This window comes from Hemitrygon akajei, chromosome 7 (genome assembly GCF_048418815.1).
Source record: "Hemitrygon akajei chromosome 7, sHemAka1.3, whole genome shotgun sequence".
NCBI classification, from domain to species: Eukaryota; Metazoa; Chordata; class Chondrichthyes; order Myliobatiformes; family Dasyatidae; genus Hemitrygon; species Hemitrygon akajei.
Window position 1 is genome coordinate 32,303,659 of NC_133130.1, and position 19,104 is coordinate 32,322,762.

The following is a 19,104-nucleotide window of genomic DNA, read 5'->3' on the forward strand; positions in this document are numbered from 1 at the left end:
ATTACGAAGGAATGGGAAAAAGAACTTCATTGTCTTATACCCACTGAGCAGTGGGAGAAAATTTTACAATTAGTCAATTCTTCTATTTGTGCTAAACATGCCTTAATACAATTTAAGGTTGTGCATAGGGCTCACATGTCTAAGGATAAACTTGCTCGATTTTATTCTTATGTTAATCCAACCTGTGACAGATGTCATTCTGAAGTTGCTTCATTGACCCACATGTTTTGGTCTTGCCCCTGCTTGCAAAATTATTTGAAAGATATTTTCGGTATTATTTCAAAAGTTCTGAATATTAAATTGCAACCGCATCCTATTACTGCAATTTTCGGTTTACCAATGGTGGATAATAGTTGTTTATCCCCCTCAGCTCGGCGGATGATTGCATTTGTTACATTAATGGCTAGAAGATCTATCCTATTGAATTGGAAAGAAATTAATCCTCCAACCATATTTCAGTGGTTTTCTCAAACTATTTCTTGTTTGAGTTTAGAAAAAATTAGAAGTGTTGTTTTTGACCCTTCAATTAAATTTGAAGAAACTTGGAGACCATGTATTCAACATTTTCATATGAGCTAAATTGACTTTTCCTAAACCTTACTTTTATTATCCTTAATTATTTGGATGGAGGTACGGAGTTATTGATGCTGCTGTGTATATTTGACATAATGCAATGGCCCATGTTGATTAGGTTTATTTTTGGAGGTTTTTTTTTTCTTATTTACTCCTTTTTTTGTAATTACTATGAGTTTGGGAGGTTATTATATATGGATTATCATCTATTTGTATTTATACTTTAACCTATTAATTATGTATTCTCAAACTCTCTGTATCTATGTTTCTCTCATGTTTGCTTAAAATTAATAAAAAGATATAATAAAAAAATATATTGAAATCCAGCCTGCAAATATCACCAATGATACTTTGTTGTGCTTTTTTGCAAAAGGCATTTGCTCAAGCTTTCAGTAACAACAAGAATGTACATTTGGATTTTCTGCAGGTCTGGAAACTGCTAAGCGGGAAACTGTTCTATCAAATTGCACATCCTCACGGACGCGCGATAGAGGTGACAGCAGCAGCGGTGGATGAACAAGGAATCCATCTGATCACAGGGGCAATTGACGGTGAATCACTCTTAGATCATTTGTGAGTGTGAACGCACGCGGACGCCTGGAAAATGGATCAAGTGGTGCTTCTTTTAATGCAGCACACGTTCAAAAATAGATTTCACCTGAAATACATTGTGTGATTTTCAGGTGAAATCACAAACTTGTGCTGGGAACTTAGGCTTTCAATCCTCATTAGTATACAGTACATGACAAGTTTTTGGCTTCTGGCACATGCCTAGTGTTGTTATTGGCATAATGCATACTTTTGCTCAGAATGATGTTAAATGGAACTCAAACCTTCATGCCTTAATTAATAGAATTTGAAGCTCATAGCACTACATTCTTCTATGGTATTTCTTGTGTAGTCCATCATGAAAAAATGGGAAAATATGAAACCGCAGCTCACATTGCCCATTTCGGGCTGCACAGATGCCCATGACAGCCTTATGCTTGAGTGTTCACATCAGTGTCGATCTGATTTCCATCCAATGGGGAATCACACAGGTCACAGTTTAGTCCTTGTTCCTGAGTGAACCCACCCTATGATGTCTTAATCCGCTATTTCTTCGGGTTCCTGGCAATCCTTCCAGAAACCGTGGAAATTTAGGGAAGGCGGATGTTAGCGACAGGCTCCTCCTTGTTGTTAGGTTTCCTTGATTTTCCGTCAGTCTTTTTAAGGGTGATTTCCTTGATTTCCTTCGCCTTGTAGCCATTCTACAGGAATGTCATGCGTAATCGTCTTATTTCCCCAGGGAGATCACTGCATTCGCAATGGCCACAATACTGATTTTGGCGCCACAAAACTACTGTGCTGTACCAATGGCTTTTGGGACTGCCTGGTAAAAGAGGGCATTGAAATAAAATAGAGGAACAGAATGTTAACAAAGGCAGAGGTCTCAGTCTAAGTAAGAACTGGAGTTTGATTGTAAACAAAGTGGGAGAATGAGCACTAACCAATCAGGAGGGACAGATGATGGGGTTATAAATACCACTGGACTAGGTGTGCTCAGGAATCATCCCTGAAGAAGGTTGCAGAATTTGTCATTGAAACATCAGTTATAATTGATATCTGTACCTGGCTAAATGCCCGAGCTTATTCATTTTCTGTTAGAGTTATCATTATCAATTTCAAGTTTGGAAAGCTCATGTTTGACGCTCCCTCCTTGAAAGGGATCTCTCTGTTCAAAACTCTCTGGAAATGTTTTGTGTCATTTTCCTTCAATAATGGAGTTACATTGTTCTTGAAAACAACTAAACTTGGGAAATGATGATTGTGGAGAAGCATCTTATGTAGTAGGATTTATGTAGGACCAACAAAACTAAGTGCCTTTTATCAGTGATAAGGACTGTGTGTTTTTCAGTTCATCTAATGCATTTGTCATTCTCTTTAAATGCAGGCTCATTAATAAGTTGGGAGTTATATACAGGAGAGAAAGTTAGAAGCTTACCTCCAGTTACCGAAAGCAATGAAGAAGATAAACAGGTCTCACAACTGTTCTTTTTGAACCCCACTGAACCACAGTTAATCCTTGCTATGGGCTGGAATAACACCATCAAAATTATTCAGGTTTCTAAGATTTACTACTTAATCGTTCAGTTTTCTCGTATGATATGAAGGTACCAAGACATGCCTGAATAGCAGGAAGATTTTATGCATAACTTTCTACCTTCTTGCATCTTGGTGAGATACAGAGGCTAGAGTCATTCTCAGGACAAGATGTAGAAGATAAAATGTCATGGACCTGTTCAAAATGATTAGGGCTATGATGGAAAGTTTGGCAAACTATTTACATAGACTAGAAGGTAGGTAACCAGAAGTCATAGGTTTAAAATAATTGGCAAGAAATATTATGTGATTTTCATATAATGCTGACCCAGAAAGGATGATATCAAGAGATTCAACAACAACTCCTGGGGGGCTTCAGACTGTAAATGCTGAACATTTAGCCTGTAATATTTTGGCTGCTAACGTTGATATATGGGTTCGAGAATGTCATCCACCATATCAAATTTCAGCGGGTACCAATTGCTGAGGTAGATAAAGATGGGGGTTGTGAATTAGATCTACACCCAACACTGACGAGCACTAGCTTTACTCTCTGGAGCTCAGCACTCCAGCACAAGTACTCTCTGAATTTATGCAACTGAATTTTCATCAATATCGAGAAGTGCCCAAGCATGTACTTTCAGGTCAGTTTCAGCTGATTGTTGCTCTGATTCTCCAAGCTCTGAGAGCTCTCTTGGGTTTTTCCTAAACTACAGAGATTTACAGGATATGACTGCTGCTAGTTCTGGGCACAGTGCTGAATGGGAGGAAAGGGCACTCAAGCTACTAAAGGCGGGCAAGCTGGAAGATGGGACACTTGCTAGCAGCCACTTATGCACAGGATATTCATGGAGAATTTTTGCTGCTGGATACAGAATAGGCTTGATGGTATGAGGCAGAGGGTGATAATGGAGAACACTTCCCAATGTCCAAGCATTTTAATTCTGATTCCCATACCAACATGTTGGTCCGTGGCCTTCTCTTTTGCCAAGATGAGGCCACCCTCAGGATAGAGGAGCAATACCTTTTATTCTGTCTGGGTAGCCTCCAACCTAATGGCATAAATATCAATTTTTCCTTTCAGTTTAAAAAAAAATCCCTCCCCCTCCTCTCTTCTTCTATTCCCCACTCTGCTCTGGCCTCTTAACTCTTCTCACCTGCCAATCACCTTTCCCCTTGGCCGTCTCCTCCTTTTCTTTCACCTGTGGTCCTATTTCCTTTCCTATCAGATTTCTTCCTCTCCAGCCCTTTATGTTTCCCACCCACCTGGCTTCACCAATCAACATCTAGCTATCCTCCTTCCCATCCCCCTTACCACTTTTGTATTCTGGTTATGATTTTAACACCCTGGTTATAATTTTTACTGCTATGCTGAAAGTATTTCATTTTAGCAGTTCTGTAAGAGCAGTCTGTTCTGCTTTTAGCATGTTTGGGTTTGAACTAAAGGTAAGGGGCTATGTTGTTCAACTTAGGAATGTTGAGTCAGCCAATCAGGATGGTGGAATTGTGAGAAAGTGCCAGAGAATGCTGGGCAGAGAGGCTTTTTTGACAGACACTGGTGTGGGTCGAGATTTTTTTGGTGGGAGCTGGGAGAAGATGGGAGGGAAGATGCCCGAGGAGGCCGTCCCAGTTGCACAAGGTGCTTTGTGCAGATGAATGGCTTCAAGGAGGAAGGACCAATATTCCCAGGGGGGAGCCCCTTTGTTCAAGATGGATTTTGAGTGACATTCCGAAGGAGGTATGTGCTTTCGTTCAGACTGTGAGTCCAGTACATGAGTTAAAGACAACTTCAAGATGAACTTTTGTGCACATTTGGACAGTGTTAACTGTAATGGGCCCCTTTTATTTGTTTTATTTTCTTCTTCCTACTAACTGTTCGATAAAGCTGGAATTAATAAATATACTCTCTTTATAATTGTATGCAGTGTGTGATCTGTTACTTCTTGCTGACAGCTAATTGTATGGAGGCACTATTTACATGGTATTCTCGCAGACTGGGCTTCAGGTGGTCAGAACATCCCAACTCCCCAGTCTGGTGGAACCCAAGTCACATCCTCCCTAGATGTACAGAGTTTGAGAAAGTTAACAAACTGCGTCTCTAGAGATGCCCAGTAAAAAGGGGTTTCATTGTGAGGGATTTGATTCTCTTAACAGAGTACCGTTGATTTGCTGTAAGAATTGATTAAGTGATTTGTGTGTTCAAGCTTGTGTTTAAACTAGTGTCTGGGAAAGTGCTTAGCATACTTGATTATGGATGCTGCAGAGATTAAGCTTTGTTGTGATGCAAAGAGATTATCCACAATTAATGTTTGTGGTCTGAGCAGGATGGATATCCACAGCCAAGACAAATTATTTATTAGGGTTTTAAGTACCATTACAGTACTGTATTAGGGAATGTTACCCTCATTGAATGGGACTTTGATCGATTAGCTGGTAAGGATGTTGTGTTAGTCCAGGACTGAATGGGAGTGGATCTGCCTGCTGTGATTGGTGAGGTGGGGCCATGGCCCGTCCATACATATAGAGATGAGGGGGTGCAGGTGAGGGCACATTGGGGCAGTATTTACACAGCATTCACTCAGGTCAGGTTCCAGTGGTCGAGACATCCCAACTTCCCAGTCTGGTGGGACCCAAATCATACTGACTCTAGACGTACAGAGTTTGAGAGAAGTGCTTTTCTCACTATTGAGTCAAGACGCTGTTAGCGAGGGCTAATGAGCTGTGTCTCTAAAGGCATTCAGTAAATAGGGGCTTCATGTTCTTCTCAGTCTACTGATTTGCACTAGTTTTGAGGATGAACTAGTGGGGTAAGAGGTTGTCAGTGGAATGGAAAAACGTGAATTTTCCGTCAAGTTACTTTCTCTTTGAATACTTGCTCAATGTTCAAGGCTAAATTTATTATCAAAATACATACATATCACCACATAGAACCCTGAGATCCTTTTTCTGCGATCATACTTAGCAAATCTATAAAACAGTAACTGTAAACAGGATCAATGGACAACAAACTGTGCAGGGATAAATAAATAGCTATTTATTTGCTTACTTTAATAAAGAACCATAGAACTGATGTCATTAACAGTGCTCCCTTTCCGATGCAGTTATGTTCTTGGTGCAATTCATGATCACAATGGCCTACTCTTATTCCAAATACTATAATTCCAGGATGAATGAATAGAATTTTAATGAATGTTTTTTCCCTTTGTAATTTTATGAATTTTGAGAGTAACTCTCTGATACCTTTTCAGTCAGACACTGAGTTCAAACACAGAGAGCAATAGATTTCAGAATATTATTGAAAATGTGGATAAAACAAAAGTACAGGAAATTGAAACTGAAATAAAGGTCAGCTATTATCATGATAAATGACACAGCAGCTCAAGGCCAAATTGTCTGCTGGTTCTACTAATTCCTATGTTCCAAAACCTGAGAGATTCCACTAGGACTATGCCATCAAATTATCCTTTACAACTTTATCTCTTGTAACCAGAAACATCCACTAAATTATCTGCCAGTATTTCACCTATTTAATTAATTGCCTTATTGGAATATCTCAGCCTTGTCATTAGCTCCTGTTGGTAGTAACAAAGATTACTAATGCATCACAATAATATATCTTCCAATATATGGATAATCCAACTGTGGTTCTGTTTAGGATTTAAGAGTAAAGGCAGAAGTTGTCAAAAATTATGTTGTTGTCCATGGATGTTTCATTCATATCTTGGCAATGTAGTACCTAGAACCCTAGAAATGGTAGACTAACTCCCGTGCGTCACAACACGTACTACATTGCCATATTCATGGAACACCATTGAACACCAGAATAGGATGAATTACATTGGTAGTAACAATGGGTTTCATTGGCTTTTAGGGATGGTGGTGGTTATGAATATTTGTACGCAGACTCATGAGAATCCCATGCAACTTCTCTGATGTTGCTCAATGCCTGACTACTCTCTAGCATGTCCTCAGTTCTTGAGAGGCTTGTAGAAATTGCATGATTTTTATAATAATAGGGGAGAAAGCAACATGAAATTCCTTTTCTAACAGAGCTCTACACTCCAGGCATATAGACTGAATATTAGAAATTCACATGGAAATCACATGTGGGTCAAACCCAACTCTCTCCCATCTATTCTGATAACCCATATTTTAAGGCACAGTGAAAGCTATGATAATTCAGTGCCATTCCACAGTTTTCTGCTTCTGTTTTGTACATTTTAAATATTTACAATTTTAAAAAAATGTTCAGACAGAAGAAATTTATTGTTTCATGCCTGCCAACCAACTTGGAATTTGTTGCAAATGATTTTCTGGCCAACACTTTCCTATTGTTTGTAATTGCTTGTGTGCACAGTCCAGTTTCTGATGTACTTCACATGGTCAAGGCTCCTTAATGAAGTTAGACCATTACTTCAAATTGTACTTTCAACACAAATAATGTAATGTCAACCTTGCAAACTTGCTGAGGAGGAATGCATGCAAGACTAATGTCGATAATAATCTGAATGGCTTCCTTTAACAATGACTTTGTTTTGATGACACATTGTCCCCAAGTTCCCTTTCCACAGCAATCACTTGCAATTAGTGTCCTTAATTCTGGTGCATCAGGAGATTACTTTTGAGTGATAAGAATTTGAATGAAACCCAACAGAAGTTTCTATTTTAATTGCAAAACTGTGGATTTAGTTCATGTTATGGTATCTGTTCACATTATAACCCAGTTCATGCTGGAGCAGATTGAAATTTCACTAAAGAAATCTTAAATTAAGTGTATTAAATTTTGGATTACTTTTCCCAAAAGGATGGACCAGATGAATCTTCTTTCACAATTCTCGGAACATTTCCAGACATATTCAATAAAATATACAGCAGTAGTTTGTTCCCATTGAAGCAATTTCAAAGCACCAGTGGACAGTCTGGTACTGTGAAGCAGGTAAATACCGTTTTTTAAAATTCAATAGTTTACCAATATTTTGAGACATTTTATGATGCTTTATTAAGTGGGAATTGAGAATCATAAGATGTTCCAGGTACAGAATTATGGTCCCTCTTGTTTTTTTACCTTGTGGCAAAAGAATGCAAATTATCCCTAATGTTATTTAATAGAAATTAGTTTGCCTTTGAACCATGGTATGAATCTTTACTGTGACCCTGAAACTCATATACTGGAGAATTTTCTGAACATGGTCAAGTTCTTTCATTAGTTTGCAGCTGGTGTTTTGTGAACATTGGTTTTGCCCAAGAGTCAATGTACCAGTTCTGGCAAGGATGAAAGTCAACAATGGGAAATGCCACAATAGTAAACCTTGGAGAGATGGGAGAGGATTAGGAATATTGAGTTAAAACATGTAGGACCCGTAATATCAACATGGGGATTAAAAAGGCCATACTGTTACATAGGAACATAGAAAATCTATAGCACAATACAGGTCATTCAGCCCACAAAGCTGTGCCGAACGTGTCCTTACCTTGGAAATTACTGAGGGTTACCCATAGCATGCTATTTTTCTGAGCTCCATGTACATGTCCAGGAGTCTCTTAAAAGACCATATCATATCCGCCTCCACCACCATCACTGGCAGCCCATTCCACATACTCAGCACTCTCTGTGTAAAAAAAAACTTACCCCTGACATCTCCTCTATACCTACTTTCAAGCAACTAAAAACTGTGCCCTCTCGTGCTAGCCATTACAGCCCTGGGAAAAAGCTTCTGACTATCCACACAATCAATGCCTCTCATCATCTTGTACACCTCTATCAGGTCACTTCTCATCCTCTGTCACTCCAAGGAGAAAAGGCCAAGTTCACTCAACCTATTCTCATAAGGCATGCTCCCCAATCCAGGCAACATCCTTGTAAATCTCTTCTGCATCCTTTCTATGGCTTCCACATCCTTCCTATAGTGAGGCGACCAGGACTGAGCACAGTACTCCAAGTGGGGTCTGACCAGGGTCCTATATAGCTGCAGCATTACCTCTCGGCTCCAAATTTCAATCCCATGGTTGATGAAGGTCAATGCACCATATGCTTTCTTAACCACAGAGTCAACCTGCACAGCAGCTTTGAGTGTCCTATGGACTCAGATCCCAAGATCCACCTGATCCTCCACACTGCCAAGAGTCTTACCATTAATACTATATTCTACCATCATATTTGACCTACCAAAATGAACCACCTCACACTTATGTGGGTTGAACTCCTTCTACCACTTCTCAGCCCAGTTTTGCATCCTATCAATGTCCTGCTGTAACCTCTGACAGCCCTCCACACTATCCACAACACTTCCAACCTTTGTGTCATCAGCAAACTTACTAATCCATCCCTCCACTTCCTCATCCAGATTATTTTTAAAAATCATGAAGAGTAGGGGTCCCAGAACAGATTCCTGAGGCACACCACTGGTCACTGGCCTCTATGCAGAATATGACCCGTCTACAACCACTCTTTGCCTTCTGTGGTCAAGCCAGTTCTGGATCCATAAAGCAATGTCCCCTTGGATCCCATGCCTCCTTACTTTCTCAATAAGCCTTGCATGGGTTACCTTGTCAAATGCCTTGCTGAAATCCATATACACTACATCTACGGCTCTACCTTCAATCAGGCTTGTAAGGCACTACCTGCCTTTCACAAAGCCCTGCTGACTATTGTCAATTATATTATGCCATCATAGTATTCCATCTTAAGAACCACTCATTTGTTTATCAAGGTTCAAGATAGGCATTTCAGAACAGGCACAGGACAACTGGTGGTGTTCTAGCCAGTACGGCAAACTGTATATTTCCGATTGATTCCAGTCACTTCATCTTGTCACAATGAAATTTAATGTCATTTTCCAGTTTTATACATCCAGTTAGGAATCTACTTCTTTCCCACACTGCTCATTTGTTAAGTACTGTGTGTTAGGTACAGCCAGTGAATAAAATATCAATTTACCTAATTATAATTATGTGCTTTCAATTGTCAGGGTCATCTGGATACTAAGGGATTATGTGGCATTGATTTATTCGTCTATAATGCTGAAACCTTGTTAGCAATGGGATGGTATAACTTGATCATAATATGGAATTTTGATACAGCACACATCTTGCAAATGTAAGCAAAAACATAAGCGCTAAATATTGAAACTTTAACCATCAATTTTTTTAAAAATGTCCTTCAGTAGAATTGTCAATTTTTAATAAAATGTTCTTGACAAAAATATTATTCTAGTTGAATAAAAGACACCATAAAGATGCCAATAAATATTTATAGACCCACACTCAATGATTCAAAAACAGCTTCTTCTCTGCCACCTGGAACAATAACTGTGAACAATATCAGTGGATAACAAACTGTGCAAATGCAAATATAATAAACAGAAATATTTAATGGGTATAGAATAACATGAAATGAAGGAGCATGAAATAACAAGATAAAGAGTCCTTAAAGTGAGACCATCGGTTGTGGGAACACCAGAAATAGAATGAGTGTAGTTACTCTCTTCAAGAGCCTGATGGTTCAGGGGTAGTAACTGTTCTTGACCCTGGTGGTGCAAGTCCTGAGGCCTGTGGTCCTTCTACCCGATGGCAGCAACACACACAAAACGCTGGAGGAACTCAGCAGGACAGGAGGCATCTATGGAAAAGAGTACAGTCGATGTTTCGGGCCAAAGTCCTTCAGGAGTCTGCTTCTCTACAGTAACATTTCACGTAGATGTACTCAGTGGTTAGGAGGGCTTTATCAGCGATGTATTGGGCCAAATCCACTACCTTTTGAAGGACTTTCTGCTCAAAGGCATTGGTGTTCCTAAACCAGGCTCTAATGCAGTCAGTCAGCGCACCTTCCACCACACTTCTATAGAAATTTGCCACTGTTCTTGATGAAATGCTGAATCTCTGCAGACTCCTGAGGAAGTAGAGGTGCTGTCGTGCTTTCTTTGCAATTATATTTATACAATGGCTTCAGGACAGGTCCTCTGAGATGGTGACACCATGGAATTTAAATGTACTGACCCTCTCCATCTCTGATCTTCTGATGAGTATTCTGGTTTGCAATCAGTTCCTTGGTCTTATTGACACTGAGTGAGAGGTTGTTGTCATTACACCACTCAGCCAAAGTTTCAGTCTCCTGTGTGCTGATACATCCCCACCTTTGAACAGCACACAACAGTGATGTCATCAGCAAACTTGTATATTGTGTTGGAGCTGTACTTAGCCACACAGACATAGGTGTAAAGCAACTAGAGCAGGGGGCTAAGCACACATCACTCATCACCATCTGAAATTATGCCAACAATAGTTGTGTCTTTGGCAAATTTATAAATGACATTTGAGTTGTGCCTAGCCACACAATCATGGGTGCAGAGTGAGTAGAGAGGTGGGCTAAGCACACATCCTTGAGGTGCGCCAGTATTGATTGTCGGTGAGGAGGGGAAGTTATTTCTGATCTGCCCAGACTGTGGTCTCCCAGTTTGTAAGTCAAAGATCCAGTTGCAGAGGGAGGTACAGAGGCCCAGGTTTTGGAGCTTGTTGATTCGAACTGAGGGTATGATTGTGTTGGGCACTGAGCTGTAATAAATAAACAGCAGTCTGACATAGGCATTACTAATGTCCAGGTGATCCAAGGCTGAGTGGAGAGCCAGTGGGATTGCATCCCCTTATTGTTTACTGTGGTGATAGGAAAGTTATAGTGGGTTCAGGTCCTTCCTTAGGCAGGGGCTGACACTAGCCATGATCAACCTCTCAAAGTGCTTTATCACGGTATATGTGAGTGCCCCTGAGCAATAGCCATTGAGGCAGCTTGCCCTGCTCTTCTTGGGTGCTGGTGTGATTGTCGTCCAACAGAATCAACAGACTCATTCGTAAGGCCAGTGATGTTGTGGGGGTGGAACTGGACTCTCCGATGGTGGTGTCTGAAAAGAGGATGCTGTCCAAGTTGCATGCCATCTTGTACAATGTCTCCCAACCACTCCATAATGTACTGGTTAGACACAGGAGTACATTCAGCCAGAGACTCATTCCACCGAGATGCAGCACTGAGCATCATAGGAAGTCATTCCTGCCTGTGGCCATCAAACTTTACAACTTCTCCCTTGGAGTGTCAGACACCCTGAGCCAATAGGCTGGTCCTGGACTTATTTCCACTTGGCATAATTTACCTATTATTATTTAATTATTTATGCTTTTATATTGCTATATTTCTACACTGTTCTTGGTTGGTGCGACTCTAACGAAACCCATTTTCCCTCGGGATCAATAAAGTATGTCTGTCTGCCCTTTTGAAGCAGGTAGGAAGCTCTGACTGCAGCAGTGAGAGATTGAACCTGTCTTTGAACGCTCTCACCATTAGGACCTGACACTTTGCAAGTGCTCGTCCTCTTGGAAAGATGTTCTGACATCAAATTCTGAGATAGACATCACAGGATCACAAAATGCTGTAGGGATTTGCACAGGTGTCGTTTTATTTTCCTTTTCAAAGCATGCATAATAGCCACTGAGCTCACCCTGGGTGTGAAGCATCACAGCCATTCATGATACTAGGCTTTGCTTTGTAGGAAGAAATGGCCTGCAAACCCTGCCAGAGCTGCCATGCATCCAACTCAATCTCTAACCTCAGCTGGAATTGTTTTTTCACTCTTAAAATAGCCTTCTGTAGGTCGTACCTGGACTTCTTGTATAGTTCTAGATCACTGGTCTTGAATGCCACAGATATAGACCTCAGCAGACTATGAATATCCTGGTTTATCCATGACATCTGGTCTGGGTATGTCTGGTTTGTTCTTGAAGGCACACACTCATCCATACAGTTCTTAATGAAGTTGGTGCCAACTCTGCTAGATTTATTCAGATTCAAAGATGAATCTCTGAATATTGTCCTGCTTATCAACCAAAACAGTCCTGTAAGTTCTCCTCGCTTCCCTTGACCATTCCTTCTTGGTGCTCAGCACCGGTGCTGCAGTCTTTAGTGTCTGGCTATACACTGGGAGTAGAAGTACTGCCAGGTGACTGGACTTTCCAATGTGTGGGATTGGGATGGCACGGTAGGCGTTCTTGATGGTGGTATAACATTGAATCAAGTGTGTTGGCTTCTCTGGTTCCACAGGTGATTTGTTGGTGGTAGCTGTTCAGAGACCTCATGTTTGCCTGGCTAAATTCCCGTTATGATAAAGAAGGGTGTGTTGTTTAGTCACAAATAAAAGAAAATCTGCAGATGCTGGAAATCCAAGAAACACACCCAAAATGCTGGAGTAACTCAGAAGGCCAGGCAGCATCTATGGAAATGAGTACAGTCAACTTTGTTCTATAGATGCCCCCTGGCCTGCTGAGTTCCTCCAGCATTTTGTGTGTGGTGTGTTGTTTAGTGCCTATTGATTATAGTGCTCGGTCCTTCCAATGCCTGCCAGTGTTGGCCTGAGGTGAAATGTACACTGCTACGAGGATGACAGTGGAAAACTCCCATCACTGCTAGATGTTTCAGGTTGGGTAAGCAAGACTGAGATAGATCCAGCATGATGAGTTAATTATAAAGCATCCTCCACCTTCAAAAGACTGAGGTAACCTGTCTTTGTGGAGAATGGTGAAGCCTTCGGGCTGCAGCATTATGTTCAAAATGGCAGGTATCAGCCATGTTTTCCAGAAGTCCCTGATGTCCCTCTGGCACTAAAATCTTGCTCTCTGGTTTTCAATTTTATTTTCCAGAGATTGTGCATTCGCCAACAGGATAGTCAGGAGTGAAAGTGAGTTTAATCGTTCCTACAGACCTGCACGCTGTCCCTACTTCTGTTTTCCTAAAAAGGAACTGCACTCGTGACCAAAGTCTGCATCTGGAGTTTGTTGGCTTTGAGTATTGATGGATTTTTTAAATGTCTTGAAATGATGCTGCCTACTGAAGTACCCAGTGGCTGTCAGCTGTAGTAGTCCTAAACAGGAATATGATTCCCATTGGATTCCCAAGGGAAGACCAGTTAATGAAGAGTTCCAGTTAGAGTTTCAGTTAGTTGAGGTATTCACAATAGTGCGCTGCATTACAGGATCTGTTCTGACTGGAATAATTGTGCTATGTGTTTGTGGAACAAGCTCTATGAAAGCTGCTTGAGGAGATCTTGTTCGAAGGAAAGTAAAACCCTAGTACGGTGTGGCTGGTTTATTCTTTGTGAAGTGATGTGAGGCAAGCTGCTGTGCGTCTGAGTGTTGCAGAAAGCTATCGGCCCGCAGAAGGTGTCACAGAGCAGGAAGGTGCCTTTGGCTGCCAAATACAAGAATGGTAGGCAATGTACCCCCAACAGGCAGATGACAGCAAAATGTAGAGTGTGCCATTTGTGAAAGCAACAGTAGTCAGCATTGAAAGAATGTTTTGTCTAGTGTCAATTGCTAATTATAGAAGAGGATAGGGTTGGAGTTGGTGGGATCACATTGTGCTTGGGTAGGGAGCTTGGCAAGCATTAGAACATGTTGGATTACCAAGTTTAATTTTTCTAATCGTATAAATTTGAGGTGAGACGCCGGTGAAATGCAGACAAAAAGCTGGAAGAACTCAGCATTCAGGCATTATTTATGGAGAGAAATAAGCTGTAGCCATTTCAGGCCAAGACCCTTCATTAGTCATGAAGGGTGCTAATCATGGTCTGTGGAATCATCAATCTTATTCACTGTTGCCTCTGCACCCATTCATGTGAATGGATATATTGTCACTTTCTGCACTTGTGCCTTAAAAGAAGAAAGTATACAATTTTTCAATGAATACCTGGTCTCTGGTGGCCATGCCATTGACTTGACTGACTCTCATTGATGGAGTTGTTTCTCAAGGACTTTTAGAGGTTCTATGATTGGGATGATGCTATCGATTTGCCTCAATTGTTAATTGCCATTCATCCTCATTGATATGAATATTGTCTGTTTCTTGCTGCATTAGGCTATCTTTCCTTATCTATAGACATAAATATGCAAAACTTGAAACTAGACCCACTTTTTACTTTATGGGAATAGAAAAGTCACCCCTGTAGAAATTAAAGATGTTTGCATTGAGGTATTCCTGCAGCAAAGTATTGAAGTGAAGATGTTTGGCTGCAAAGTGTATCTATCTTCTTTTACGTTCAGTTTGACTCCAGATAGAGGAGAGCCATTCCCTGTACCATGTATGGAGCTTGTATCTAGGACATCTTGATACCACAGTTAAGTATTTGTATTAAAGTATAAAGGACAATGCTTTCATTTTGAAATCATTTAGATTTTCATCTATTGAGATGTTCCCACAGCCAGTGATCTCACTTTAATGACTTTTTATCTTGATATTTCATGGTCTTGTTATTCATTGCCATTTATTTATATTTGCATTTGCACAGTTTGTCTTCTTGCTCTTTCACTGATCATGTTTATAGTTACTATTCTATAGATTTGCTGAGTATGCCCACAGGAAAGCAATCTCAGAGTTGTATGTGGTAACATATATGCACTCTGATAATAAATTTTACTTTGAACTTTGAAATCTGAACCACACCTGCTGGATTAATGTGCCCATTAGTATATACAAAGTTGACAAAGGTATCCCCACAGTTTTGGATCAGGATTAGAGCCTGTTAACTTATAACAAGTAAACCAAATAGAAGAGGTTGTCTATCAGGAGCATGATGTCCTTAAATCTACATTCAGCAACTGTTGTCTGTTTTGCATTCCAGATTTAACGAAGATCGACTTTTGGAAGCCACAGATGGAGGTGAACAGAATAATGTAACTCCAGATATGGAGTCATCCAGGGTTCAAGTTGTCAAATTTATTGGCCTTAGAGGTAAAAAGATTGAACTGCAGGCTTCTGAGTAAGTGATCCAATTGGATAATAAGATTTTATTTGCATTCTTGTATACTCATAGCATGTAATAGTGCGTAAATATAGCTGACAGGATTTCTTCCCCAGTGTAAATTGTTGATAAATTGCAGTTTTTGTCAAATAAAATGATAGTTGCTTGATGAATTTTGCCATTTATTGTCTCAAACCTGATACCTCATTGCAGGTTTCTATGAAAGGGTGTCCAAATTGAACGGAATGATTTGTTATTTATTATACCAAAATTTTCAATAATCCAGCTTCCTCGGGATGTTGGTTGTGCTGAACTGACAAATTTTCCATACTATAGGAGATCATTCCTGTTAGTACCCAACATACATTTTATTCAACCTTTTCAAAATGTTGCACTGTAGTATTATAAATTTTCTAGTGAATGAATTAAGATTAAGGGGAGTGTAGGAAACAGCATCCTGCTTAGGATGGACTGGGTGCAGGAAATACAGTCCTAAACTGCTTTTAGGCAAGAATATGAACAGGGCCATAGGTCCATTTAAAAGGGGCATAGGAAGCGGGACCTGGTGTTTGAAGGAAATGGGAAAACTGGAGCTCGGAGATTTAAAGAATCCATGTGTAGCATGTTTGAAGGAAGTATCGAAAACCGAACCCATATGCTCTGGATACTGAAAAGTTCTGATTATTAGCAGATATGACTGTGGATTATTGGAGTTTACTTTAGTTGAAGTTACAGATTTTGTGCATTATAAAATGTATTGTAAAACTGAACAGAATTGGTACATAAGAACATAAGAAACAGGAGCAGGAGTAGCCCATCTGGCCTGTCGAGCCTGCTCTGCCATTTAATAAGATCCTGGCTGATCTGGCCATGGACTCATCTCCACCCACCTTCTTTTTCCTCATAACCCTTAATTCCCCTACTATACAAAAATCTATCCAACTTCGTCTTCACTGAGTTAGCCTCCACTGCTTCATTGGGCAGAGAATTCCACAGATTCACCACTCGCATGGTAAAGCGGTTTCTCCTCATCTCCATCCTAAAACTACTCCTCCGAATCTTGAGACTATGTCCCCTAGTTCTGGTCTCACCGTTGTTTTACAGTTTGATTATCACACGTAACAATGGATGGTGAAAAGCATGTCTTGTGTACTGTTTGTACCGATCAAATCACAACAACAGTACGTTGAGATAGCACATGATAAAACTAACAGAGCGCAGAATAGTGTAACCGTTACTGAGAAAGTACAGTGCAGGAGACAAGAGGTTGAAAGGTTATAATGTGGTAGATTGTGAGGTCAAGTCCATTTTTATCATATTAGGGAATTGTTCAATAGACTCATTGCAGTGGGATAGAAGCTCTCCTTGAGCCTGGTGGTACATGCTATCAGGCTTTTTTATCTTTTGCCAATGGGAGAAGGGAGAAGAGAATGTCCAGGGTGGGTGGGGTATTTGATTATGCTGGATTGGATACTTCCCCAAAGAAGCAAAACGTGTAGACGAAGTCTAAGGAGGGGAGGCTATGTGAGCTATGTCTACAACTCTCCGTAGTTTCTTGCAGTCACAGACAGAGCAGTTGTCATGCCACGCTTTGACGTCTGTGAATAGGATGGATTGATAGAACTTGGTAATGATCAAAAGGTACTATGCCAATTTCTTTAGCTTCCTGAGGAAGTGAAGATGCCAATGACCTTTCTTGGGTGAGGCATCAATACTGTTTGACCAGGACTGGCTACTATGATGATGTTCATTCCCAGGAACTGGAGCACCATTGATGTTTTTGTTGTGTATTTTCATATTTCAGTAGTTCAGCAGTGATATTACTTGATTAGGCATTTTTGTTCATTTAAATAATTCGTTATGGTTATATGTACGAAATACATGAACTGCATATGTCATGACACTACCACGTGATGTGTGCTCACATCACTTAATGTAAAGAACAAACTAAAACTCGCATTTTGGACTCCTTTGTTTTCCTTTGAATTACTTTAACGTTTTGAAGTTACAAATCATGACAGTTTTAATAAATCATGACAGCACTTATTGTAACTATCCAAGAGCAGAAGAAACAATATGCAAAGATGTCACTGAAAAATATCAAAGTAGTTCAGTTCTGTCATACTTATATTATTGTGATCATCTGATGAGACAGCATAATTTAAATTTATCAAATTGCAATCCGATTTACATCCATTTATTCTAAACAAAACATTTGTTAAAGAAAAGCCAGGCATGTAGTGGAGTCAAAACTCTACAGTTCACCATATGGGAAAATTGAATTTCAAGTGTTCTTGATTCATCTATTCAGCTGCACAGTCTGCACTTGAAGTTTGGTCTCAAGTTCTGAAAATTACAATAGCATCCAATTATTGACTCATGGTTTTTGATACAGTACTCTGATATTCTGAAATTAGATCATGTTATTTCCGTTGTAAATGCTGAAGCAGTAATGAAGAGCTGATATGGCCAGTAGAAGTCTGGTTGACTGCTTTGTCTCATGCCACGATTGTTTGTTCCACAGGATGTTTGCTGATAATCAGTCACAGATTTCAATTAAAAGTAACTTCTCAAAAGCTAGCTCATTGCTTAAGGTGGGTCTTTATAATTTTGCTGATTTTTCATATGTAGTTTCTTTTCCAAATGATCTCTGTGAGGTCAGGAGATGGGGGAGTGCCACAGTAGCGTAGAAGCTAGGAAAATGCTATTACAGTGCCAGAGATGTGGTTTCAAATCCCGCTGCTGTTGGTGAGGAGTTTGTACATTCTCCACGTGACTGCATGGGTTTTCCCCATGTGTTCCAGTTTCCTCCCACGTTTGAACGGGTGGGTGAGGTATGAGTCTGCGATGTCGGCAGCAGGAGCATGCCCACACTTTTGGACTGCATCTGGCACATTCTTGAGCTGTGTTGGCTCTTGATGCAACTGATGCATTTCACTACGTGTTTCAATGTTTTGATGTACGTGTGACAAATAAAGCTAATCTAATCTTTATTGTTCCGAATCAATCACCCTTGGGTAAAGCATTTCATTTTACCCCAGCTTTAATCTTCAGATTCCCCTGGTAGTTTGTGAGCTGCCCCCAGCACAACGAAACTGTTGATCAGTGACAAAACGTGTTTTTTGGACATTTTAATGTAAATGTAACAAACAAAGCTAATTTTTGCTATTTATCCTTTTTTTCTTGCATATTCATGCACCTATGTAAAGAGCTTCTTGAACATTACTATCGTGTTTGCCCCCACTATCAGCTCTGGCATCTAATACTGTGTGCGTCTGTTTAAAAAGCACACATATCTTCATATCTCATTTGAACTTACGCTCACCTTAAATGCATGTCCTCTGGCATTAGATATTTCAGCCTTGGGAGAACGATAATGACTGTCTGCATTGTCCTTGCCTCACATGAACTTACAAACCTCTATCAGATCTCCCTTCTGCCTCCACCACTCCAGAGGAAACTACCCAAGTTTTTTTAGCCTCTCATTGAACCACATGCCCTCTAATTGGGTCTGCAACCTCTCTAACGTATTGCCATCCTTTTCATAACAGATGACCAGAAATGAATGTGATCCTCCAGATGCAGCCAAAATGGAATTTTACAAAGCTGCAACATAACTTCCTGACACTTGAACTCAATTCCTTAACTAATTACAGGGCAAGCATGCCATATG

At 40.2% G+C, this 19,104-nt stretch overlaps 1 protein-coding gene across 1 annotated transcript in view; it reads left to right on the forward strand.

Moving 5' to 3' along the window:
• The window catches only part of LOC140730119 (WD repeat-containing protein 64-like), a 118,146-nt gene that overhangs the window by 67,563 nt on the left and 31,479 nt on the right, over positions 1 to 19,104 (forward strand). Inside the window, exons 13-17 of the mRNA XM_073050255.1 lie at positions 1,001 to 1,146; positions 3,372 to 3,543; positions 9,624 to 9,751; positions 15,312 to 15,449; positions 17,956 to 18,025. Coding sequence (XP_072906356.1) covers positions 1,001 to 1,146; positions 3,372 to 3,543; positions 9,624 to 9,751; positions 15,312 to 15,449; positions 17,956 to 18,025 — 654 coding nt within the window. The remainder of the gene's footprint in view (positions 1 to 1,000; positions 1,147 to 3,371; positions 3,544 to 9,623; positions 9,752 to 15,311; positions 15,450 to 17,955; positions 18,026 to 19,104) is intronic.